Source organism: Onychostruthus taczanowskii, unplaced genomic scaffold (assembly GCF_017590055.1).
Source record: "Onychostruthus taczanowskii isolate IOZ18803 unplaced genomic scaffold, ASM1759005v1 scaffold167, whole genome shotgun sequence".
NCBI lineage: Eukaryota > Metazoa > Chordata > Aves > Passeriformes > Passeridae > Onychostruthus > Onychostruthus taczanowskii.
This window is the reverse complement of record NW_024498873.1, coordinates 1,047,083-1,070,023: the sequence shown is the minus strand read 5'-3', so window position 1 is coordinate 1,070,023 and position 22,941 is coordinate 1,047,083. Positions and strand designations below refer to the sequence as shown.

The 22,941-nt window shown below is 37.7% G+C and overlaps 1 protein-coding gene and 1 long non-coding RNA gene across 6 annotated transcripts in view; one reads left to right on the top strand and one right to left on the bottom strand.

Moving 5' to 3' along the window:
- Positions 1–13,966: 13,966 nt before the first annotated feature.
- Positions 13,967–22,941, top strand: part of LOC121333362 — a 26,198-nt gene continuing 17,223 nt past the window's right edge. For both annotated transcript variants that reach the window (XR_005952275.1, XR_005952274.1), the window contains exon 1: positions 13,967–14,077. This is a non-coding gene — a long non-coding RNA (uncharacterized LOC121333362). The remainder of the gene's footprint in view (positions 14,078–22,941) is intronic.
- The window catches only part of AUH (AU RNA binding methylglutaconyl-CoA hydratase), a 112,528-nt gene continuing 108,334 nt past the window's right edge, over positions 18,748–22,941 (bottom strand). The window contains exons 10-13 of one of the 4 annotated variants that reach the window (XM_041399628.1): positions 21,608–22,666; positions 20,772–20,841; positions 20,301–20,490; positions 19,195–19,235 (exon numbers count right to left, since the gene is read on the bottom strand). In XM_041399628.1, the coding sequence (XP_041255562.1) occupies positions 22,589–22,666 (78 nt within the window). In that variant the 3' untranslated portion in view covers positions 19,195–19,235; positions 20,301–20,490; positions 20,772–20,841; positions 21,608–22,588. Of the gene's footprint in view, positions 20,491–20,771; positions 20,842–20,947; positions 22,667–22,941 lie in introns of those variants that run through there. The other 3 variants (XM_041399629.1, XM_041399627.1, XM_041399630.1) reach the window with 3 other exon arrangements.

The following is a 22,941-nucleotide window of genomic DNA, read 5'->3' as shown; positions in this document are numbered from 1 at the left end:
TATCTTGGTGGCACCAGAACTGCACAAGTGGGGTCTCACCAGAGCAGAGCAGAGGAGAAGAATCACCTCCCTTGACCTGCTGGCCACACCTCTTTTGACACAGTCCAGGACGTAGTTGGCTTCATCAGTCAACATTCCCAAGTCCTTCTCCTCCAGCCTGCTCTCAATCACTTTGTTCAACCTGTAGCTGTGTCTGGGACTGCCACAACCCAGGCACAAGACCTTGCACTTTGCTTTGTAAAACTGCATCAGGTTCAGGCTGGTCCAGCTCTGAAGCATGTCCAGGTCCCTGTGGATGACATTCCTTCCCTCCCATGTGCACCACACAGCTTGGTGTCAAACTGGCAAACTAGCTGAGGGAGTACTCAACACCTCAAGTCTGTGTGAGTGCTCAGAGGCTGAAGCACCGCTCAGAGAAGGGGCAGGTGGCAGACCTGAGCGCACCAGGGTCCGGCTAATGCTGAGAAGAGCTGTAGTGCCAGGACAGGCAGATGAGGACCCTGGACGTGATGGGAGAGAATGTGGCACTGGTCAAGGACAGCAAAGAAGGGAACAGAGAAGAGAGACTGCAGGATGGCTCAGGAGGAACCTGAGGCAGTGCCACAAGAATTTTTAAAGGTGAGACTGCTTTAAAGAAAATACTAGCAGGCACTAGAATAGTACATATTATATGTAGGAAGAAAACTCTTAGCACATCTTGTGTTAGAAGTTGCAGCTCTATCTCAGAATTCCAGCATCTCCATTCCAGCTCTGTTACTGCAAAAAAATCCCCTGATGGCATCCTAGCCTCACAACTGAAAGAGCTGCCTCTTTTGTTTCACATGATAAACGGGACACAAGTCCTGGTTCTGTGCCCACTGCCTGTTACTTATTCAATATGACAGACACATAGAAAACAGAACAGAGTATATTTAGAGGAAATAAAAGCCTAGACTTTAAGGCCACAAGCCACAGCTCATTGGTTTTGTAAGATATCTTTAGAAAAATACCATTTTCTGTGTTGTGGTAAATTAAGAGTTTCTATTTGAAGAAAATATTGATTTTTTTGAAGTACAGAGTTGGCAATAAAAAAAAATCTTGCTCTCTTTCACAAGAGCAATCAAAGCAACCCTGATTTTCAGAGAGCTCATGGATGACCAGACTTCAGTTTTAAACTGTTGCCAGCTTTGAAGTACAGGTTTCTAGCACACTGGAAACCCAAAAATCTGCCTGCACTACTGCCTCAGCCACAGAGACAGACAGCATTCAGAAACCAGTTCTGTCTGCTCTGGAAGACAGCCTAAGGCAGAATCAGAAGTTCCCCTGCCTTCAAATTAATCTCATTTAGCACTAGGAAGGCAAAGAACAACTATATTCATGGACTGCACTGTTTCCAAGATGCTTCTAGTGCTAGAGCAAAATGTCCATCCAAACTGAAAACTAGCCTAGGTTTGGTTTCAGAAAAATGTCCCAGGTATCATACAGTGACAGCTGCTACACGACTCTGCCTTCCACTTCAAGACACTTTGGGTCACTGTAGGGTCAGGTTGAGCCAGGGGCGGTACACCATGCTAGGCAGCAGCAACACCAAGACAAGTGTCTTGCTAAAGATCTATCAGTAAAACCCTGATGAACCATATTTCAGTACTAAAACCACTGCAAAATATTCCATTCTGGGGAACCAGATGAAGGCCAGTTTGTACTGCTGACTGCTTTAACATGTTTTAAGCAAGTTGTTACAGGTACTTCTAGCACTGCAACACAGAGTTTTGCACAGGTCGTTTATGATACACTGTGCCACACAGACCAGGTCCAGAAATTATATAATCTTGTCAGCTACAACAAACAAATAAAAAATCCTTCTATAAATGGAACTTAAGTGCATACTAACAGATAAATCTAGCTTGACTGATAGAACAATACTATAGTTGAGAAAGACACAAGGAGGAGCTGAAAGAAATAAGGTGACACAAATCTAAGACCTATCCTCTAATCTTAATTCTACCCATTCTGTCCTGTCCATTGTCCATAGAAGTCAATAATCTAAGCCAGCCACCTCAATATACATACAGTACCAGGAATTTTAAAAGTCTTGCCAGAAGGTGAATGTCCATTTGCATTAAAGGGTGGTCCTGGAAATTCAGAAGTCATATAAATTAACTTTCAGATGCTTTTAGATGCATCTTTTTAAGATGCTTTTAGATGCCTCTTTTTAAGATGCTTTTAATGCTGGAGAACTAGTTCTAGACCTACCAAGTCGGTGGTTAATTTTATTTCCACAGTTTGTCAAGTCACATAAAGTCAAATCATGCATAAGTTTTTGCATAACACAAATTTTTCAGTTTTAGCTCTTTCAGAGAAGGAAACATTTTGAATAACTAACACAAGCCAGAATATTGTGCATGTACAGTTAATACTATTTCAGTATATTTGGATTTCCATTCAGCTTTTGTCTTTCAGTAGTGTCACAAATAACCAAACCCATTTATTTCCTTCATTCTGTCTTTCAAACAACATGATAGAGGACAAAGAGAAAATATCCAGTCAGACAGGGCAAAATTCAGTTTTATAAGAATCTATTTTACTGAAATCTGCTAAAAATATCCACTTGGGTTTCGCAACTTCATCCTGACCAATGACAAAGAGTCCTGAATTCCAGTGGAGATGGAAAAGATTACATACTGGTACTTCATAGTGCTTACACTGATAAATTAACTTTATTTTTAGGAAGTACAGACTCTACTTTCAGAAAGTACCACCACCACTACCCCCAGGTTCTATTTTTAGGGACAGGCAAGAATCTACAAATTCAAACCAGACAGTTATGCCACTGATTCAAGCCAAAGGTAGGGATTTTTCCCTGTGTTCTTTACCAGCTCTTCCCAACTTCCTGATCTTCCTTCCTTCTGAGCAGGAGGATAAAGAACAGGATTATTGTGGGACTAAATTAGTGCAAAGAAGCAATGATGTCTGAAATAGGAAACTGACAACAACTCAGAAATTTTGTATTCCATATTTACCATGGACAAAAGGATGCTTTTTCTAAAAATGATAGTCCAGCTTCCAGATTATACACTAGGGTTTTGCTGACGCTGTAATTTGAGTAAAAATGAGCTGACATCACAATTACAAATGCTAAATGATTGGCGCAAGGCAGAAGGCAGACACCCTAGCCCTGAGAAATGTCAGTCTAAGTGAAGCCTGATAGCTGGAACTTAGTAGTAACTCACACACACAAGGTCTCTGCTGTTCCATTCCAGCCAAATTAGGGTACATCAGTTCCTAACCAAAAAGCATCACTGCTGGGCACCCTTCTCAAGCAGACAAGCCCAAAAGGATACTGATGGGAATTAAACTGTTCTTCCAGTCCCAGAGGCAGGGCTGTGCCATACTGGCAGAGCTGCTCTTCAAAGCTAGATTGACTCTGGTATTGCCAGTCTTGGTGTTGATGGAAGATGTTTGGCTCAGCAATTACAATAGACATATCACACATGATGTCCAAATTCATTTCCTGGTCCTAATGAGATAGTTGAAAAGTCTGATACAAAGGCTGTTTTTTTTCATTAAAAACATTTATGGTGTGTTCTGCACATGAAGATATAATGAGCACACAGGTATATATATGCGACTACATTAATTTTATATCAATGTCTCTAAGTAATAGAGACATTCTAAATATATATAAGTGTAGCAGGTTTTGCACATGTATGTCACAGAATTACACATCACTCCTTTTTGTAATCATCACCTCAGTTAATGCTCACCCAAAGAATGGTTGTGCCTGTTATTTTGAAAATTTTAGTGCTAAATTTAAGGTATACTTAATTTTTAATGTTAGTTAAGCCATTCCAGATATTAAAGCCACTGATATCTGCTGATACTATCAAACACTATGTCCCACAGAGCATTTATACTTTTTAATCAGACCCTTTATCTAAGAGGAAGAGGTATAAATGAGACCCATGTACCCAAGTACCCAAGTGCACTGCACAGGACACTCTTCTTTAGAGTATTGCTAGCAGATTAAGCAATGCCACATAGAGCATTGCTTCTGGCTTTGGCAAGTGGTGCAGAGAGGCTGCAACTGAAGAACAATGACAACAGAGAACCCATCTATAGTTTAATAAAAATTTTTTTGTGAAACAGTGTTGGCTTAGCATATAAGCACAGATCTATTTTTGCTGTGCTACCCTAAGCCAGTAATAGGAGCCTAGTAACATACAGCTATGAACTGCCACAAGAATGATTTTCACCCTTTTTATAATCTAAAGAGTAAACTTTAGCTGTGAGTTCATTGTAATTCCAATATAAAACGACTTGGATAACTAAAGACAAGCAACAGTTTGTGTGAATTCTGAGTTTACAGCTATTAAATAGACAGAGGCATATATGCATTGTCCCACAGACAGCTGGTATATTATGTGACATTTTTTAATATATACACCTATTATATTCTCATTTTCAGGGATGAAAACTCTGATAATATAAACAATTGTATCAAAAGGTGTCATCTATTTGATTACTGAAACAATTGACAAGTGCAGCCCTACAAGTCAGTTCAAAGAATACTGTAAGGGAAGCCTACTCAGAGGAATGGTAATGAAGTGGGTATGTGCTGGCACATCATATGTGCTATGTAAGCAAGACCCCCTCTCAGCTGCTGCATATCTAGCTCCCTTCAATCACTCACAAATTAAGTCCAGCTGACTACCAGCTGCAGTTGCAATTGCAAATTCTTTATAAAGACTTCTCTGTTAGTAGCTCTGGGTAACTTGACCAGTCTTGGAATTTCATCTTCTCTCCTATCTGTAGAGGTATGCTTATGTGTAGGGTACGTGAAGAAATAAAGATGTGATAGACCAGGCTTGAATGACAAACAGGTACGACAAGGTACATCAAGTTACAACTTTGATCCACCTCTACCAAGTGAAAATATTTCCTGCATGGTCAGGCAGATGGAAGCCCCCTGTATTCTGAGTCAGTACAATATTTTCTTGCAGCTAGCTGAGATATGGGGGCACCTGGAAGGAGCTTTGGGAAGAAGGGTATATGGGGACCCACAAGGTAGCAATCATTTTAAGATACAGATCAGAGGTGTGGGAAATATTCGGAGGGTGCTAGCTGCCACAAAATCATGCAGAACTTTTAGTTGTGCCCTTCTACAATAACATCTGATGTGTTTCACAAGAAGTCTGTGTTATGTGGAAACAGGTAAATGAGCACAAGCACAAACTATTTCCCAGCACAGCCCTGCTAAAGCAGTACTTGCTGCTTTTCTTTTACTTAGAAAGCCTAAGATAGCATACAGGAATTAAGTCCTGACATCCTAGGGTGAAGTATTACTCTTTTTTTGCATTTACATATGCAATGCCACAGCAAGCTCAGAAACATCTTGTGTATCCTGACTGCTAGTGTCAGTCATCAAGCTCTAGGCTCAATCTACATACCACAAAGACCCCCCTCTCAACAAACAATTCAGCTGGAGGAGAAAGATGGCAGCAGAGCACACATTTGCTCCCAAGTTGCCTTATGACACTTGACCAAGAAGGGACTTCCTGACCTGTGAGGGGAATTCCTCTGACTAACATTAAAGTTTCCATTCCATCAAGCTAACTCCCCCGTTCCAGCTCAGCAGGTGAGAATTTAAGGCAGTGGAACCATGAAAAGGAGATTGCGGACAGTGTTCTCTTGGCTGTCATCCAGAGCCCGGTTTGCCCTCTGAGAACACTCCCTTGTGCTGGTATTCCATGAAAGGGATAGAAGGTCCCAAGAATGACAGAGGATGAAGGGTCTCAAGGATAGAGGGATAGAAGATCCCAAGTATCACTTCTAGGGGTTTCTTGGTTTGTTTTTTTGGGGTTTATTTTTTAGTTTCACTTGTATTAATGTAGAATTCTGGAGAGTAAAATAAAAAGCCCTAAAAAAGGCACTTAAAAATATTTTTCAGACCAGATGCATTTTCAACTTAAAAATCTTGAGGGTCCATTGCCACAGTGTGCTGTATCTCCCACCACTACACCAGCCATCATTGTCACCTTCTACCAGAGTTCCTTGCACTTTGCATAGTCTTTTGTGTCTCATATTTCATCCCATGAGGATCACAGAATCACAAAATATGCTGAGTTGGAAGGGACCCATCAGGACCATTGAGTCCAACTCCTAGCCCTGTGTAGGACAACCCAAGAATAAATCACACCATGTGCCTGAAAGCATTGTCCAAAACCTTTCTGAACTCAGATAGGCTTGTTGCTGTGACCACTTCTCTGGTGAACCATGAAATTGAGAAATAAGCCCTATTCTATAAAAGAGTTAGGCCAAAGTATGTATAAAACACAGTATTTTGCAAATTCCATTTGTTCAAGCAAAGTCTGACTCTCAGACAACAAAAGAACTATGTATCCACATTACAATCCTCAGAACTGAAAACCCCAAGATGCTCAGCCCTAGTCTTGTCCATGAAAACATCTGAAGCCTTACAGGATGGTGTTGGATTCTGCACTCCAGAATAACTTAAAACTCTCTCGATCAAGCTGATTAGACACCTCATGGATGTCCAAGCCCTTGTCTTAATACATAGAAGCCAGGTGATCCTCCTATCAACCCTTGAAGAGGTTCAGTCCGACACATGTCGGTGTACATCTACTCCACTCATTGGGTCAGGCTGATGTAAAAAAATTATAGTCACCACTTTCTTCACTTTCTTTTTCAGCACAGCTGCAAGTGATTGCAGCTTTTAAGTTTTGTTTTGTTTTGTTTTGTTTTGTTTTTTTTAATGGGTTTTACCCTAGATATGGGAAAATCATAAGTCACCAGCTCTTTTCTGAAGTGCTATAGGTCTTCTTTTCACAGGAAAGCAACCTGAGTGGTGCCTCAGCCTAGAGGGTCAAATTTTCAAAACCACGGAAGTTGCACTAGCAACTAGCAAATCATTGGTGTGGTTATGGGACATGCATGAACACATGTGGAAAAAAATGAGCCTAGATGGGTAGCACATCCACCTGAGGGTCATGAGTTCTCCACTTTGGTCACTAAATTAAGTATGGAAACAATCATATGAGCAGGAACAAGAACACATGTCATCTTCTCACCAGTCATGAAAAAAAAACTCCATCAAAATTCTATACACTGAAAAAATCACTAACAAGGAAAGGCATAGGTTGTAACCAAGAAATTGTACTATTGCCATATAGCAAGAAACAAATATGGATTTGAACAGAGGAAAGAGGTAACTGAATTAATTTGTATGAGAAGTCAGCAATCCACTTGCAGTTTAGAGAACGCATGTTTAACACCAGTGTCTGGATTCTACTTGGAAACCCAAATATCTGCTCTTCACCAAAGTCCTCTGACTATGCCTGTGATACTATGCCTGTGATAAGCTTTCACACAGATGCTTTCCCTCCAAAAGAGCTGCTTTCCCCTCGACTTAAGTGGTCAACATCAGCCCAATAATCTCATTATAATCAACCATGCTGGTACTTCCTGCATGGCTTCTGACATTCTTGTCTTTTGAAACTCCTCTGACCTTGGGGCTGTATCCCATGAATCCAGCTTTAATCCACCCCTACGTTTTTCAATAATAAGGTTCACATAGCCCCACACAACAAATAAAAGCACACATACAGACAATGTTTTAAATAATTAGTAGTTTTCCCTTAAGGGTAAAAATGTCCTGTAATAATATTTCTTTTTGTTATGAAATAATGTAAACGATCTTGGTGTGGTAATATTTTGTAATATGTCTGTGTTATGCAATTAAGGTTGTAGGATTCAGATGACTTACATGCACCTGGAGATAGTGACAGATAGTGGAGACTTGGAGCTCTTGAAAAGCACTTACATATCCTTGTGCTTATATAGATACACAGATAAATACACAAAATAACATACCCATCATCAGTCTACATCCTTTTACTTCGTTCAATAAGGTCTGTGTAGTTTAATTTCTGCTCATTTCCTGTTCTCTTCAAATTAAGACCCCTTTGTAAATCTTAAAACCCAGTATTTGTGCCTCTTTTTTAGGGAGGTAGACCTCTTGCCTTCTCTTCTGCTAAGACATGTAAATCTTGTTGACTTCAGCTAGGCCGGGCAACTCAATATCCTCAAGTTTCATTTTGATTCAGCTTTCAAACCAGCTTGAAGAGAAAATGCAGAAACTTGCCAAATGTTCATGTTTGCAAAGCAAAGCATACTGGCCAAGAACATAATTGTTTGTTGGTTTAGTGACTCCTTTCCTTCTAAGATCACCATGGGTTAAGGTGATCTGAATGACAATATTCGCAGGAAAAGCAGTTTCACACCTCATCTTCCTCTTTTCTTTAATTCCAGCAAAGACAGTGGCTCACTGCCTAACCAAAAGTTTATCTCAAAATCATCACAGACCATGTGGTCCTGACTGGGGAAGTTAACCCTTAAGCACCAGTCTGCTTTTTGCCTCAGCACAAGCATCACAGTTAATCACATGCCTGTCATGGCAGCATCAGGCATTTTTTCACACTTTCTATCATCCCACGGATTCTCTCATCTCAGGATTGTGGGATAGCAAATCTGTGTAGGTAAGATAGGCTTTTAATACTCACCAAAGAGTTGGTGTGAGAAAGGAATTAATTTCTTACTGCAGGGAAAGGCAACAGAAGTATCAGTGTTTGGAGGATAAGGAAGATGCTAAGAAGGTTCAGGATCAGTCTTAGCAGATAACACTGAGACAATGATAATTGTGGTCAAAAAGTGTCAAGCCTGTGCAAGATTAAAAGGTACAGAAGGGTTTTCTCAGAACAAAATTTTACTAGTTCACCACTCTAAAAATAAATTAGACTGTTTCCAAGTGGTTTCTGGTTTCCCTCCTCACTCACAATCTGTCCCACTCAGTGCTAGGGTTCTGTGCAGGGCCAGGTCCAAGTCAGGCTACAGTGTGATTCCACAACATAAGCAAACACACAGATGTGTGTGGCACCAATTACTGCACAGTTATAAATCTGAAACAAAGGGCAACCAACTGACACCAGAGTATTTATATATATATATACCTCACCAGATATGACCATTCCTTGAAATGGTCGGTAATCTACAGCACTTCCATGACCTGAGCACATTTTGTTGATGTCACACACAGACAATCTACCTGTCCTTGTAGCAAGCAGCAACAGGCTCCTCTGGGTAGGATCTCATACTGCACTGTACACTCAGTGCTGGGCAGTGTGAGATGGATCTGAAAGCTGAAGCCACAGGTCGGGGCAGAGTTCAGGGTCTTCAGCACAGCACCTACCCAGGAATGTACTCTTCAGTGCACAACAACAGAATGCTCCAAGTGTATCAGAGGCTCTTCTCCCACCTGTCCCATACATGACAGCCTGCATGCTCTAGAGCTTCTCTCCAGGAGTACTTCAGACAATGTCGTTTCCAGCCCAATGGATTCAGCATTGCAATGCCACGGTTGCCAACAACACTGATAAGATACATAGAGAGTGAGCTTTTCCAATTGAAACATTGCAACTGAAGTTCAGCAGCCTTGAAGCCAGGTCTGCGATGGAGCATATGCCGAACCCCGACAAGAAGTGCCACACTGCTTGCTGTAACTTATGTGTGAATGAGGACCAAACTGTGGGGCCTCCTCAGGAGTCAGTGGAAAGGAGTTGATACTGTCAGCAGGGATGATGTACGATTACATCTGTCAGAGCACCTCCAGATAGGAAGTGAGCATTCACAGCACTAAATTAGTATGATAAAGTATTGATCTGGGGAATTATTGATATTGCCAATCTCCAAAAGATAACAAGAATGCTTAGTACTTCACAGGATTTGGCTCTAAGGAGCTGTACCTCAGAAACAAATGCTGCCAGCCAAAATATTTTACACTGAGATCACTACAATGAAATACCTACCTTAGAGAGCTGGTTTTGGTTTTCTGCATCCATCCCTTCAGAATATATTCACATGATATACAGAAAACAGATACCTTATTCTTTTACCTGTACCATTATATTTCATCCTTATGCCAAAATCATCTAATACTGAAAATACTTCTGAACATACTGTACTGTCAGTCCCTTATTATGTCAATCACCTGCACAGGAAATCCAGAAGTCTTATTCATTTCCCATTCAGTAACTTTGTCAAACCACACTTTTAATACAAGAAATGTATTAAATTATAAGGTAAACATAAGAGCCCTATTTGACTCAGATGCATTACCAGTGTTCGTTTTGGTGGTTTTTTTTTGTTTGTTTGTTTGGGTTTTTTTTTGTTTGTTTTTTTTTTTTTTTTTTTAAGTGCATGAATAACTGTCACTCTCATTTTCATTTTGGTAATTACAGAAAATGGGCTCATTTTTAATGTCTGTTCCAGCAGAGCTGAAGATGTTGATTTCAGACTGATTCAGACTTTAAAGTCTAATTCATGCAGTTGATCCACAAAATTAACAGGAGTATAGGTTTCATCAATTTGGTAGAGTGTCTTTTATAACAACAGATGGTAATTTTTTGATATGTAAAGCATTAAATGTATTCTGTTACAAAACCACTTTAAATGATATCTTTTTAAAAAACCACCACCAACCAAACCAAAACCTACCAGGAAACTACAAAAATTGCTCCCCCCACAGTGCTCACATACTTTAACCCAAAGAAATTGCTGACAGATTTGTTTTCAGCACAGCAGAGTAAAGAGCTGACAACGTTTTTCTTTGGTGTTTTTTTTTTTTTTTTTTTTTTTTTGCTGGATATGGTAGCCTAGGTCTATTTTTAGGGCTTCTTTTCTTTCTTTAAAGTACACCAAAATAGCAGTGGGCTTAAAAATCACCATCTGCTTCTAGGAATTAAATAATTCTCTGAAGAATAGATAATAGGCATAAAAAGCCTACTCCCAACTCTCAGATCTTTCACAGCAGGATTGAAAGTCACATGTTACTTGCAAACATAATTTATTTCATCAAACAATACTGCAGGGTCACAACATCCCTGTAAGTGTTCAATATACCTATTTATCAGTTATCACCACCATAAACTGTTTACATTCTAGTCATGAATGACTTACTAGCAAGTGCTATTGCTATGGCTTTTATGACTTAGAATAAAGTTGCTGATATTTACAGCACAATAAAGACTTCCCATTTCTTTCTTTAACTTTGATTTAGTTAAGGTGGGAAAGATTCTAATTTGTATGGACATTGTTTTTTTTTTTTGTAATGCCCATTACAAAGCTATTCTGCAATTAGCATGTTAGCATTATTTGCAAATGCATGAAAAGAAATCCGAGCTTGTTTGCATCCAGCTAGTTTAGATCCTGCTAATAATGAATCACTAAGTCAGTTCAAGATGGCTCAGGACCCGGACACTTGCTCACTGGCTGAAGCCTGTCAGCAGTTTCCCCACCCTCAGCATTTGTGCCTCTGACAGCCTGGATGACTTACTGCTCAACAAGAGAAAACCTGGCTCCTATCTCCTATGCTCTACCCATGCATCAATAGCCTTAAAACATAACATGGTACCATTGTTATGTGTCAGTCCTGACCCTCGTATCTTTTGAACATTACACTATGTAAACTCAGCTTGAAGAAGGTGGAAAAGGAGGATCCATTAGGTTTCCATGAAAAGTGGTTTGATGAAAGAAAAAAGGCTCACACTAAATTTCCTGTTCCACTTCCTTTCTGAATTAAAACTCCCACAACTTGGTCATCACACCTTCTGTGAGGGCTCCAGACACAAACAGCACATACCCAAAATTAGATGGCACATATCCCTTCTCCTCAGCAGGGAATACTGGGGAAGTGGAAGCAGGGATTGTATGAAAGAATTGTCAGAAGGTGGCAAAGGCTAAAGAGAAGGAGAAAACCAGTTTCACTAGTATGTGTGTTGGTGAGATAGTGTTCCCTAGTTCTGTGATTTCAGTAAAGATGACAAATTTTCAATTGCAGTAATTTCAGTTTAAAACATTTCCATGTTTTGAACCACAGACGAGCATTTATCTTTTTAGTATCATTTTCAAGAAATGTAATTTGGTTTGGTTTTTTTCCCCATGATATTCCGTTAAAAAACAATGTCTTTTTCAGAGAATAAGACTAAATCTTCTAAAATAGAAAATGAGATAAGACACTGCAAGATACTTTTAGTGACACAGAGGATGAGTAATAAACAAGTTTACAAAATGAAGACATTTTGGAAGTAGTAGTATTTAACATCATTTTTAACAGTTTTGCCTTATTGTACTTAGTTAAAATAAAAGTTTACAACAGAAACAGCTCTAAAAAGGAGATGTCCATTATTCATATTTATACTTGGCGGATTAGAATTTTTGTGAAATGAGTTGTCTAATATTTAAAAGGCCTGCTAGTGACCATTGTAGCAACAGTATTTAGACTAACATTTTGACAAAAAGAGAGCAGAAAGATCCTGAAGAAACATATGCTTTGTCAGTATATCCTGCTTTGGCAAGGACAGGAAGTCTTCAAAGTAATGTGCAAGAATCATCTATTTCTAGTAAACAATTAAAAAATGTTTTATTTGTGAGGGAAATTAATTCTTATTTTTTTCTGAGTCAGTAGTCACTAACTAAAGAAAGGAACTTTTCCAAGAAAGGGAAGAAAAAAGTAATTAAGGCAAGCAGTGTGTTCGAAAACTTTAGTTTTCAAAGGGGACCCTCTTTACTGAAGAAGAGTTGCAGAAAAAAAAAGAAAGAAAAGATTACGAATAGCCAAGATTCCTAGTGATCTCACTGGGAATTACACATTTATTTGGAAAGCATTAAAGGCATAAGATTACAGAAGCAAAACCTGATCCAAATTCCATTATGTAAATGGAAAAAGAAAATTTTGTTGTCTTAAAAGGAAATTGAATTGAGCCTTTAGTTCCCAGTTAATGAGATACTAGTAAATGTTGAGAATTGCAGGGGAATGATAAAGGAGAGATGCCATTTTTGGTTGGGTTAGTTTTTTTTTTTCATATTAAATACTTATTTAGGCTGCAATTTACTCAAGATTTATCATCATAAGACTTCCTATTGCTGACTGTATCTATCTAAAGTGCTATTCAGATACAGTGGAAATGGGGCATACCACAGATTCTAAATGTTTCCTTAGAGTCTATGGGTGAGCAAAGAAAGCTATTTAACCTGCATAGGACCCATTCCTTATTCCAGACAATTTATTCCTTTCTTCCATAGCATACAGTTATTGCTGGTTCTAATGGTATTACCTAGTTTGAAACAAACACTTCATAGATTCCTCCTTCTTTTACAGTTGGGACACTTTTGTGATTTGTTTGATTCCACTTTTGTTAGTGGAAAGCTGCTTTTGTTAGTGCATGGAATCACCTAAATGAGTGCCAAGGTTGCAAGATCTCACAAACAGGTTTTCCCACCACTGCTAAGTAACATTTAGGCCAACTGGGCTGGTACTCTGCACACATGTCCTAGAATCTAAACCTAGCTCCAGAATAAAGGATTAACCTATTGCGCTGCAAGGTTCTCAAAACTCTCAGCTTTTGCTGGATCCAGAATAAGTTCAAGGCACTCAGCAACTGAGTCTGTACAGCAGGACTGTTCCAGCAGCATGTCAGAGGTGTGAGACTTTGTTTCTTCTCTGAAGTTATAGGTACACATAGGGGACTACAAATAATGTGAATTTCAATAGAGAAACAGAGCCATTTTGATCTCTTTTTCTTTAAAATTAATAAATTCAGGCCATGTATAAACTATCCAGTCATATCCTGTAAAAGTTTAAACAGTGAAACCACAGGGGAAAATAAACTAACATCTCTTCCCTTTTTATCTTATAAGTGTCTGAAATGAATTGGTTGCTAAAGAAACCTGATATAATTGTGACAGAGTGTTTTGAAACCCTTAGTGGAGTTCATCTGAAACCTCAGCATAGCAAGTGGCCTCTTATCTGCGTACTATTCCAGGAAGAAATGCATGGCATTTCGTCATCACAGCTGAAAGAGTAGCTGGCTCTGCACGTAGGCTAAGCGAGAATAAGAGCCCTCAGCTATAATGAGGGCACGCTGGTAGCTAATGCTTAGTCAGAGGCCATTTCCTTCAGCCTTTGCTACTGCTTGCAGGAGTTGGAATGCAGGAAAAGGCAAAAACTAAAGTGAACGTACTGAAGGTCAGTGTTTACCTTCTGCACTTTTTCTCAATGAAGATTAATTCTGAAGACATGGCACATATGCACTAATGTGGTGACATCCCGCCCATTACAAGGACTTTAAGTAGCTTTATTTAATGTGGCAGTTCATGAGCAGAATTACTTAAAGGAGAGAGAATCATAAAAAAGCATATGTCTCTTTTTTTTTTAGTCTGACATTTAAAGGCAAATTAGTAAGTGGGAGTTTAACATAGATATTTCCTTGTGAACACTGATCTTGAATTTCCAAGCAGGCAAACTGACTTTCTCCTTAATAAAGCTCTTGAAACATAGATAACTTGTAGCAATTACTTCAAAACCAGGGATGAATCTTCATATGTGAGGGAATATGTTAAGGAACATTTCTTTTTATAGGCTTTTCCTCTTCTGTACATCCTGAAGATGATAATATGAGTGATATAGTGTCATGATGCTTTTTCACATTGGAATCTGCATAATTTGAACATGGAATGATTAATCATTAGAATATGAAAATGTTAAATATGAATGTGTAGCAATGTTCAGGCTCTAAGTTTCCAAGACACTTCATTTGGGACCACATTTTGTTTTCTTATTCTGCCTGCAAGAACATCAGCAATTATTGTAAATTTAATGAGCTACCACTATGCTGATTTAAGCACACAACTGTATGTACTGTACTACTGAACACACTGGACTGAGTCATTTTACATACATGCAGCTGCTGGTCTAAATAAGGGCTAGATTTGACTTGTTCTGTTTAACTCACTGGCTGAACTGAAAATAGTTGGCACAGATTTTTCTCAGGAAATTCAAACTTACACCAGCAGAGGAAAAACATTGCAAATGAGATGCTGCTGTGTGCAAAAATTCATCTTGGGTAAAACTTTAAACCCTAGAAATAAATCTTGTTTTCAGTTCTCACAAATAGCCTTTTCTATTCAACTCTGAAGGTTTAAAGCAGTTGTTAATCAAATACTGTACACAGTACTAAGCAGCAAAGTGTTCAGTTATTTCTGAAACATGTTATTTTGAGGCTGTGTTTGAATCTTCCATATTTATGTGATGAGAGTTATGTCACAAAGTTAATCATTCCCAGGATGCTAGCATTCGGGGTAATGAAAAACTTCTTGTGCAAGCAGTCATTAATCAGTGAGTCTAACATTGCATAATGCTTTCTGAAGCATGTGTTATGTGATCAGAGTACAAGGCTGCATAATACAGCAAAGTGTTTATGCCATATGCTGACCTTTTCTAAAGTAGAAATGGAACCATGTGATGTGCTGCTTCTGCCAGCATTTGCTTATTGCCAATAATTAAGTTTGATGATATGAAGAAACACAAAGTTGTATTGCTTTAGAGTTCTAAAAGGAAGAAGCTTTGAAGTTTTTGGCACAGTAAAGCACAAAGATAGCCAACTTGGCTTGGATACACTACCGTTGTCCATTATAGGCACCGCCCATCAAAACTGGAATCAAGTGCCCTGCTCAAGTGGTTACTGGCATTTGTGTAAAGGAAAACATGTGCATGGTTACAGGACTGCTGTACTAACCAGAAGAGCATAAAGGTCACAGGAGCAAAGCAGCCAAAAGCATGCTTGGTACCTCAAATCTCAGAACATCATTATTACATTTGATGTTCTTGTGCAATAGTGCTAGTAAGCAGCTATTACTTAATCTCCTACCAGTATTACACAAAACTATACTTGCGAAATAGTTCAGATAAATATGCTGTAATTATACGAAATATAAAAACATGTATAGGGCAAAATGTTTTTGTAACTCTCAGCACACATACCTGTGGGGATGTGGTTTGAGTGAACTATTTTAAAAATTGAATCCATGCTTTAAAAGTTTCTATGAATAACCTTAAAACTATGTGCTGGAAGGAGAGTGGACACATGGACATATATATCTTATGCGTACACGCACACACACACACACAGAGAATGTGATCAAAAGCTCTGTCCTGTATGCAGCTACTTTGTGCCTGTTGGCAGGATCAGGCTACTGAGCTGGAATAACCAGCTCCATACAACTATTTTAGCACAGCCAACTGTAGCTACACCACTCTTGCTCCAACATTACTTCTCCTTTCACTCGCCAGTGTTTCCTTCTCTCCCACTGATGACTGTCTTTTCTACTTTGGAGAGCCTAACCCTGGTAGACAGGGGTAACCAGTATCTCTGAGTATTATTACCTGTTAAAAAAAAAGCAACTCAGTTCCACCATATGATCTATGATATGGTACCAACGGCCTGAAAAGTGATTTCTGATATCCCTTGCTTACACTGAGGAAGTATTTTCAAGCTTAACTAAGAATTCTAAAGAGTAAAGCAAAATCACAAAACTAAGACGTGTGTCTACAGAGACATAAGTGTCCTATCCAAAATTCAGATTCTTAAAATTTCTGCCGAGATTTTGCATCAGGAAGTGATGATATTAGGCAACTGCACTTAGAAAATGCTGTATCCAAGGCCTTTTGCGATTAATTAATTAAACCCTTCACATCTAAGGAGTCTGACTCATTAAGGATCTTCACATTTAGCAGACAGGAGTCTGTACAAAGAAGATGCTGGGGACAAGAGCAAAGTGAGCAGGTCTCCCATCCTTGCTACAGCAGCTGTTATAAACCAGTGTGGTACTTGCTGCATGAAGGAACTGCAAGACAGGCCTTACCTCCATAAACTATTAGGTGGATGCCATTATCATTACATCCCAATAAATTAACTTGTAGAATAAATAATTAAAGCAGAGAAATTCCTCCTGTGTAAAGAATCCAGTGAACACGTCACTACTGGAGGAAATTTTGGCTCAGGTCAGTTAAGTGAAAGGAGACAGCAGAAACTGAGTTCATTTGGTGTTTCATGAGTCCTTTAACTACTTAGCAGTTATACAGATGGAAAAGCATGATAGCATCTCCTCTTTACTTTTTCAAAAAAGGACTGGTATCAGCTAAGATTTGTAAATCCAAAATGGTAGACAGGAATTTCATTCCACCCAAAGTGGAAAAAACCGATGTCCAGGTGTTATTTATGAACTAGTAACTTAAACAGAATCCTTCTTCTTATGCTGTTTTTGTAGGTGCTGTCTCCTTTCATATGTTATACAGACATTCTAGGAATCATGTTTGGAGGTTACAATCTCCACTGGGTACAGAACTCATGAGCTGTAACCAGCCAATACAGAAAGATCTGCTTTGTGGTGCTGCTCATGAAGATACTAGAAATGCTGAAATCAACTATGTGTTGAAATTAACTGAGACCTAAGAATGCAGCCTCAACCCACCCTACAAAACCTCTTTGATATATACTCTTCCAAGACCCACTGCTTCTTAGAAGCATGCTCCCTGGCTCTCTTCTCCTTACACCTCTACTTGGACGGAGTGGACAAAAGATGATAATTACAGGACAAAATGAACTTGAGGGGTCACTAGCTGGGGACACTCACACATGTTTATAAAAATACTTTGGCTTTGAAGACAACAGTCCCAGCAGTGAAGACTTATTACACAAAAGATGGACAGCCAGACACTTTTCACACAAGCCTACAGATGTATTATTAACGTTTATAAGTCATGAAAACACAACCTTCATAACCCTATCCTCACAATTGTATTTTTTAAACTTTGTCTTTCTAAGCTGCATGGAAGAGACACATTTTAAAAAAAAAATTGTACAACTGGCATCAGAATTTTTAACATACTAAAAAAAATTGAGCCAAAGATGATATCACAAAGTCCCTTATGCTTAAGGGAAAATGTTAAATCAATTAGCAGTTGCCAGAATAAAGAACCAACAATTGATGTATAAGTTCTCTACAAAAATAACAAACTTTCCATGTTCTTCAGAAAGTGGTTATATTATGCAACAAGAAAACTTCTCCATATTCTCAGCTCTTTAATGTTACAAAAGTTTTATTAGCATACGCTTCAGAAATTATAATCAAAGGATTGTACTCACTAGCCAGAACTTTGAAGAGTTTATAAACATAAATGTAAAGACTATGCTTTAGAGGGTTAATGTACTATTTTGAACTCAAGTATTGCAAATAGGAGTTAGCTTTGACACAGAATGTTCACACCCTCTGTAATAAATTGTTTTAACATACTTCATATTTCTTCCCATGTGAATGAGTGAACTTGGAAGAATTATCTACTAGATAAAAGCTGAAGATGAAATCTAAGTCTAGACTTATTTAAAGGGGGTAGACACTGATCTTATAATCTGTGACAGTGGCTGATTAATGAGCTGCTCATGATTGCTGCAGGCCTCTCCAAACTGCAGGAGCAAATGATATTATAGGCTATCTGGATGCCACACCTTTGCTGAAACTTAAGAACTCACGTTGACTCCTACTACATTTATTCTAGCTTTAAACTACCATATGTACACGACCAGATACACACTAACATACGTGCATACCCTCACTCCTTGCCTGCTGCTTCTGCAGCAGAATTGCTGCACTACAGCACACATGGTAAGCATGCCCACTTCTAGCAGTCATCCACCGTTTTGCTGGTTGTGCTCTTGCATAAACAAATTCAAAACTTCCTGAGCAGAATAGTAGTATCACATCCTGAGGCATTGATTTGGTCTTGCCTGACAGTCTGGATAATTTTATTTACATGTACAGGCATATATACGCACATACACATACACATGCATGCATAAGACATGCCAGTATAGACACACATATATTATAAACCATAATGAACACACTGTGTAAACACAGCACATTATGCACAACCAGAGAAACTTCTATTCAACTATGTTCCAAGGTTGCAACAGAACATGATTTAAATCTATAATAAAAAAGGCATATTACCAAACCTTTAGTGACAACACAGTAATTTCTAATTACATCTCTCAAACTACTTTCAGGAAAATTTTTTAACCTCTACTAACTTTGTTTATAAAATACCAATGCTCTTAAAGTGAAAACAACCCATACAAATTTTTAAAACTGTTCACTGCACATTCATGTCCGAGACTTAGACGAAAGAAAAGCCAACAGGAAAAATGGGCACAAATAAAAAAAAAAGTCACTGTAATCCCACAAAGTAGACAAGAGAGATTTTATTACCTTTAGCTGAAAACAACATTCTTTTGGTTTATCTGCTTGCCATTTTTCTTTTTCTCAATTTTGGAGAAATTCTCTTTCTAGAAGTGTGCAGAAAAATAACATTTTAACCACATCATCAGGAACTTTATCACACCTTGAGTACACAGACTGTATCAGCCTCAGTAGACATTGCTTTTCAGCAGCGCCATTAGGTTCAAGAACAAGGCTAAAATTCCACAAATGAGACATGAAAGCACATTGAAAGCTCAATGCACACCACTCAAATGAACACTGATTTTTTAAAGTACATTTTTAAAAATTGTAAATAAACCCCCTCTCTAATCTCAGCAGACATCTTTTCACGGATTTTCTTGCATGAAAAAGGTGTAAGTAAAGACTATGCAGTACTAAATTAAGATTTCAACTACTCTTTTCACTTTGCTATGAGTTGGGTTTGGTATGTGAAGTGACACCTGTGCCAAAACCCCTTACTTTACTCCCTAATTTTCCCAAACTAGATTCCAAATAGCATGATATTCTGCTGTCTCCTGTAGTGATCTCTTCAACAAATATGACTATGATTAAATGCATCAAAGAGCAATGACTGAGTAAAATATGAAGCAGTTGAGAATGGTCCTGATGTTTACTGTTTTAAATGCAGCCGGTTAAAAACAGTTCTAGAAAAGCATTGACATGAATGCCGATGTATGATTATGACTAATTTAATATAGACTGACAGAATTTCAACAATAAGTGGGTACCAATGACTGCAAATGTCATAAAACGGTTTCATAGAAAACATCTCCAAAAGTACTTAACTGTATCATTACATAATATTAGAATAAATAGAACACACCTTTTTTTCATTAGAGTTGATCTACTCAAAAGCATTGAACTGACTAAAGCCATGCAGACAATCATGAAAACTTTATCCAGAAATTTAGTAAAACTACTAAGAATGTGAGTTACTTCAGCAATATTGAAAATATAAACAGTTTGCTATGTTAAAAGCTAAAATTATATGTGTTATATAAAGTCATTATATTACATTACATTACATTAATTTCTGCATGAAACTGAGAATTTCTAGGCAATTCAGCAAATTGAACTTAAAAATATTGAGAAGTTATTAGCTGATAACTAATAATAGGTAATGGACCTACCAGCGTTATAACTTTTCAATATCCAACTCAGTGAAGTCAGAAGAACTCACTTTCCAATTGAGCTCAGCAGAAGCAGAAGAAAAAGCTGCTTATGTCTAGGGACCATGAAATAACCTTCCAGAAAACCAGTGGAGACCAGGGCTCACTCATCCATGAGGTATTATGGAGAAAAGCACAGCTTTACCAGGAACTGGAAAACATGAGCCTAAGTGCTTAGAGGAGGATTCACCAGATTACGCCTTTCATTAGGAAAAGTCAGCCTTTATATGAGCATTTTTGTTACAAATAACCCTCTCATGGAAGCAGAGTTCTAATATTACTATTAATTATGAGCACTGCACCCATCATAACATGTCACTTAATAAATGAGATAGTAAGTGACTAACACATCTTTTGCTAAAATATTGTTCCTCTGGAACTACTTCAACATCATTCCAAAGTATCTTTAAAAACTGTCCTACTTATACTCACTTTGTAATATATTCAAACTGATCACTTCAAAGAAGGAACTCAAATTGCTATGACATGACACTGTCTTCTCCTGAGAAAAGGAATGCAGAGACCACTGACAGTAAAATTATTTTCTGAGATCAAAACTAGTAGTTAAAGGCATGAATCTACACAGTCATATGCTACAGTATTTAAAGTTATTAGATGTTTTTAAATAGACTTTCACAGAAGCTACTTAATCAGTGCTTGGTAAAAACAGAGGCAGCTCAATAAGCAGAATTTATATCAAAGTTATGCAACAGAACCCATCAGCAAATGCTTAATATTTTTTTTTCCTATTAACATAATTATTTTGTAGTCAGTAAAAATGAAAATGACATGTTAGCATTTCAAAAACATGAGAAAATGACCCTCTAGGCTTTATATAACTATCAAAACAAGTACCAATACTTTATTTGCAAATTATTGTGCAAGAAATGATCAACTCAGCAAGTTTACCAGTCAACAAAGTGTGAGCTCTACCAGTTATAATCAATTTACATGTAATGATATGTCTAAATATGAATTTAAATGAGTTCTTGTCATTTCATGTTGATGAGCTGCTTTATCATCACAGATATGGACAGTGACCATAGCTAATGTTGCAGAAACAGCAAAACATGCACAAGTTTCATGAGCCAATGGTAACCCAGCACGAATAAATTTCTTTTCATATAAAAAGACAGCCTTGGACTGCTAAGCCATGTTTATTTTCCAGTCAAATTAACAAAAATACTTTTTAGGAGGTTATTTCCAGACATTTGTTGTATATGCTGCATCCACTGCAAATACACAGTATGAATCATCAGTTTTCTTACCTTGAAACCTCCTGCATTTCTCTTGCAATGCATGAAAAGAACTCAGAGGCCAACACAAAATAAACAACCTTTCACCATCATCCCTGTTGTACATAAATATACATTTATAAAATTTGCAAAAGAAATATTCTGGAAATTAAGATAAATCTAGGTTCTATTACAGCACATTGGTCATATCCCCACACAACCATCTTTAATACAATCATCAAAAATTTAAAATAACTGGGGCAAATGAAACAAAATTCCATTACAGTGCTGATCAGAAGATATGTTGGAAAAATGCAAGACAAAGACAGGTTAACATACAAGAATGTATAATTAAAGGCTGGCCTCAAAAATGTCTCATTTAATACAATTAAATTAATATAATGGCAACAACTTTATCAAAAGGACACCATTAAGTGCTAAAGTCAATTTCATTTGCTTAGGATAGCATAAGTAAGATAAACAAAGCTGAACATTTTCTAAATTATAATCCTTTTCATTTCCCCTAGCTTTATTAATAATATAGATATTCTGATAGAATACTCAATATAATTTTTACTGATATCCAGAATCATTTAAATGCATATTTGGTACAATTTCTTATTTTTGGTGTTCAGTAGTTGCTTTTGTTTTGATAAAATGATATAGCAGATTTATGCTTAACATCACAGATACATTTTGTCTATGTAAAGAATTACAGAGCTTTTTCAATTGTGTAATGGTATGTTTCATACATTTGAAATTTTAAAAATGCTGCATGAACCTGTGACTTTGCCATTACACAGATCAACCATCAGAAATTGTAATGAGCATGAGCTGACACACATTTCTATCTTGGCTTCGTACAAGTATGGACACATTCAAAATGTTGTAACATCTGTATGATTTGCTGTTACTTTGGTGATTGTGATATCCCAGGTGCGGATGCAAAGTGCACCTTAATGGTCCTCATAGAAGTACTTTTATCCCCCTGTATTTTAAAGGCATCAGATTCTTTTATTCTCCCTTGTAGCGAGGAGGTCTCTTCTCCTTAAATGCAAGAAGGCCTTCAATTCTATCTTTTGTTGGGATAGTCTGCAATGAGCAGAATAACGATTCATTATTGACACCAAAACAGTACCAAGAAATGTATTTTCATACAAATCCTAGTTCTTCAATGCATCCAAGATGCATCAGAAAAACTATAATACAACAGAAAAATTAAAACTATATAGTAAGATATAGGAGTGCATTAGACACTTCAAGGGCACGACTAAATGTTGATGAACAGTTTGGGGCGTGAAGGAGTACCTTTTCTCCAAACACACGAGTTAAAAAAATTCTGTAGGGTTTGAGGTTTGTTGTGGTAT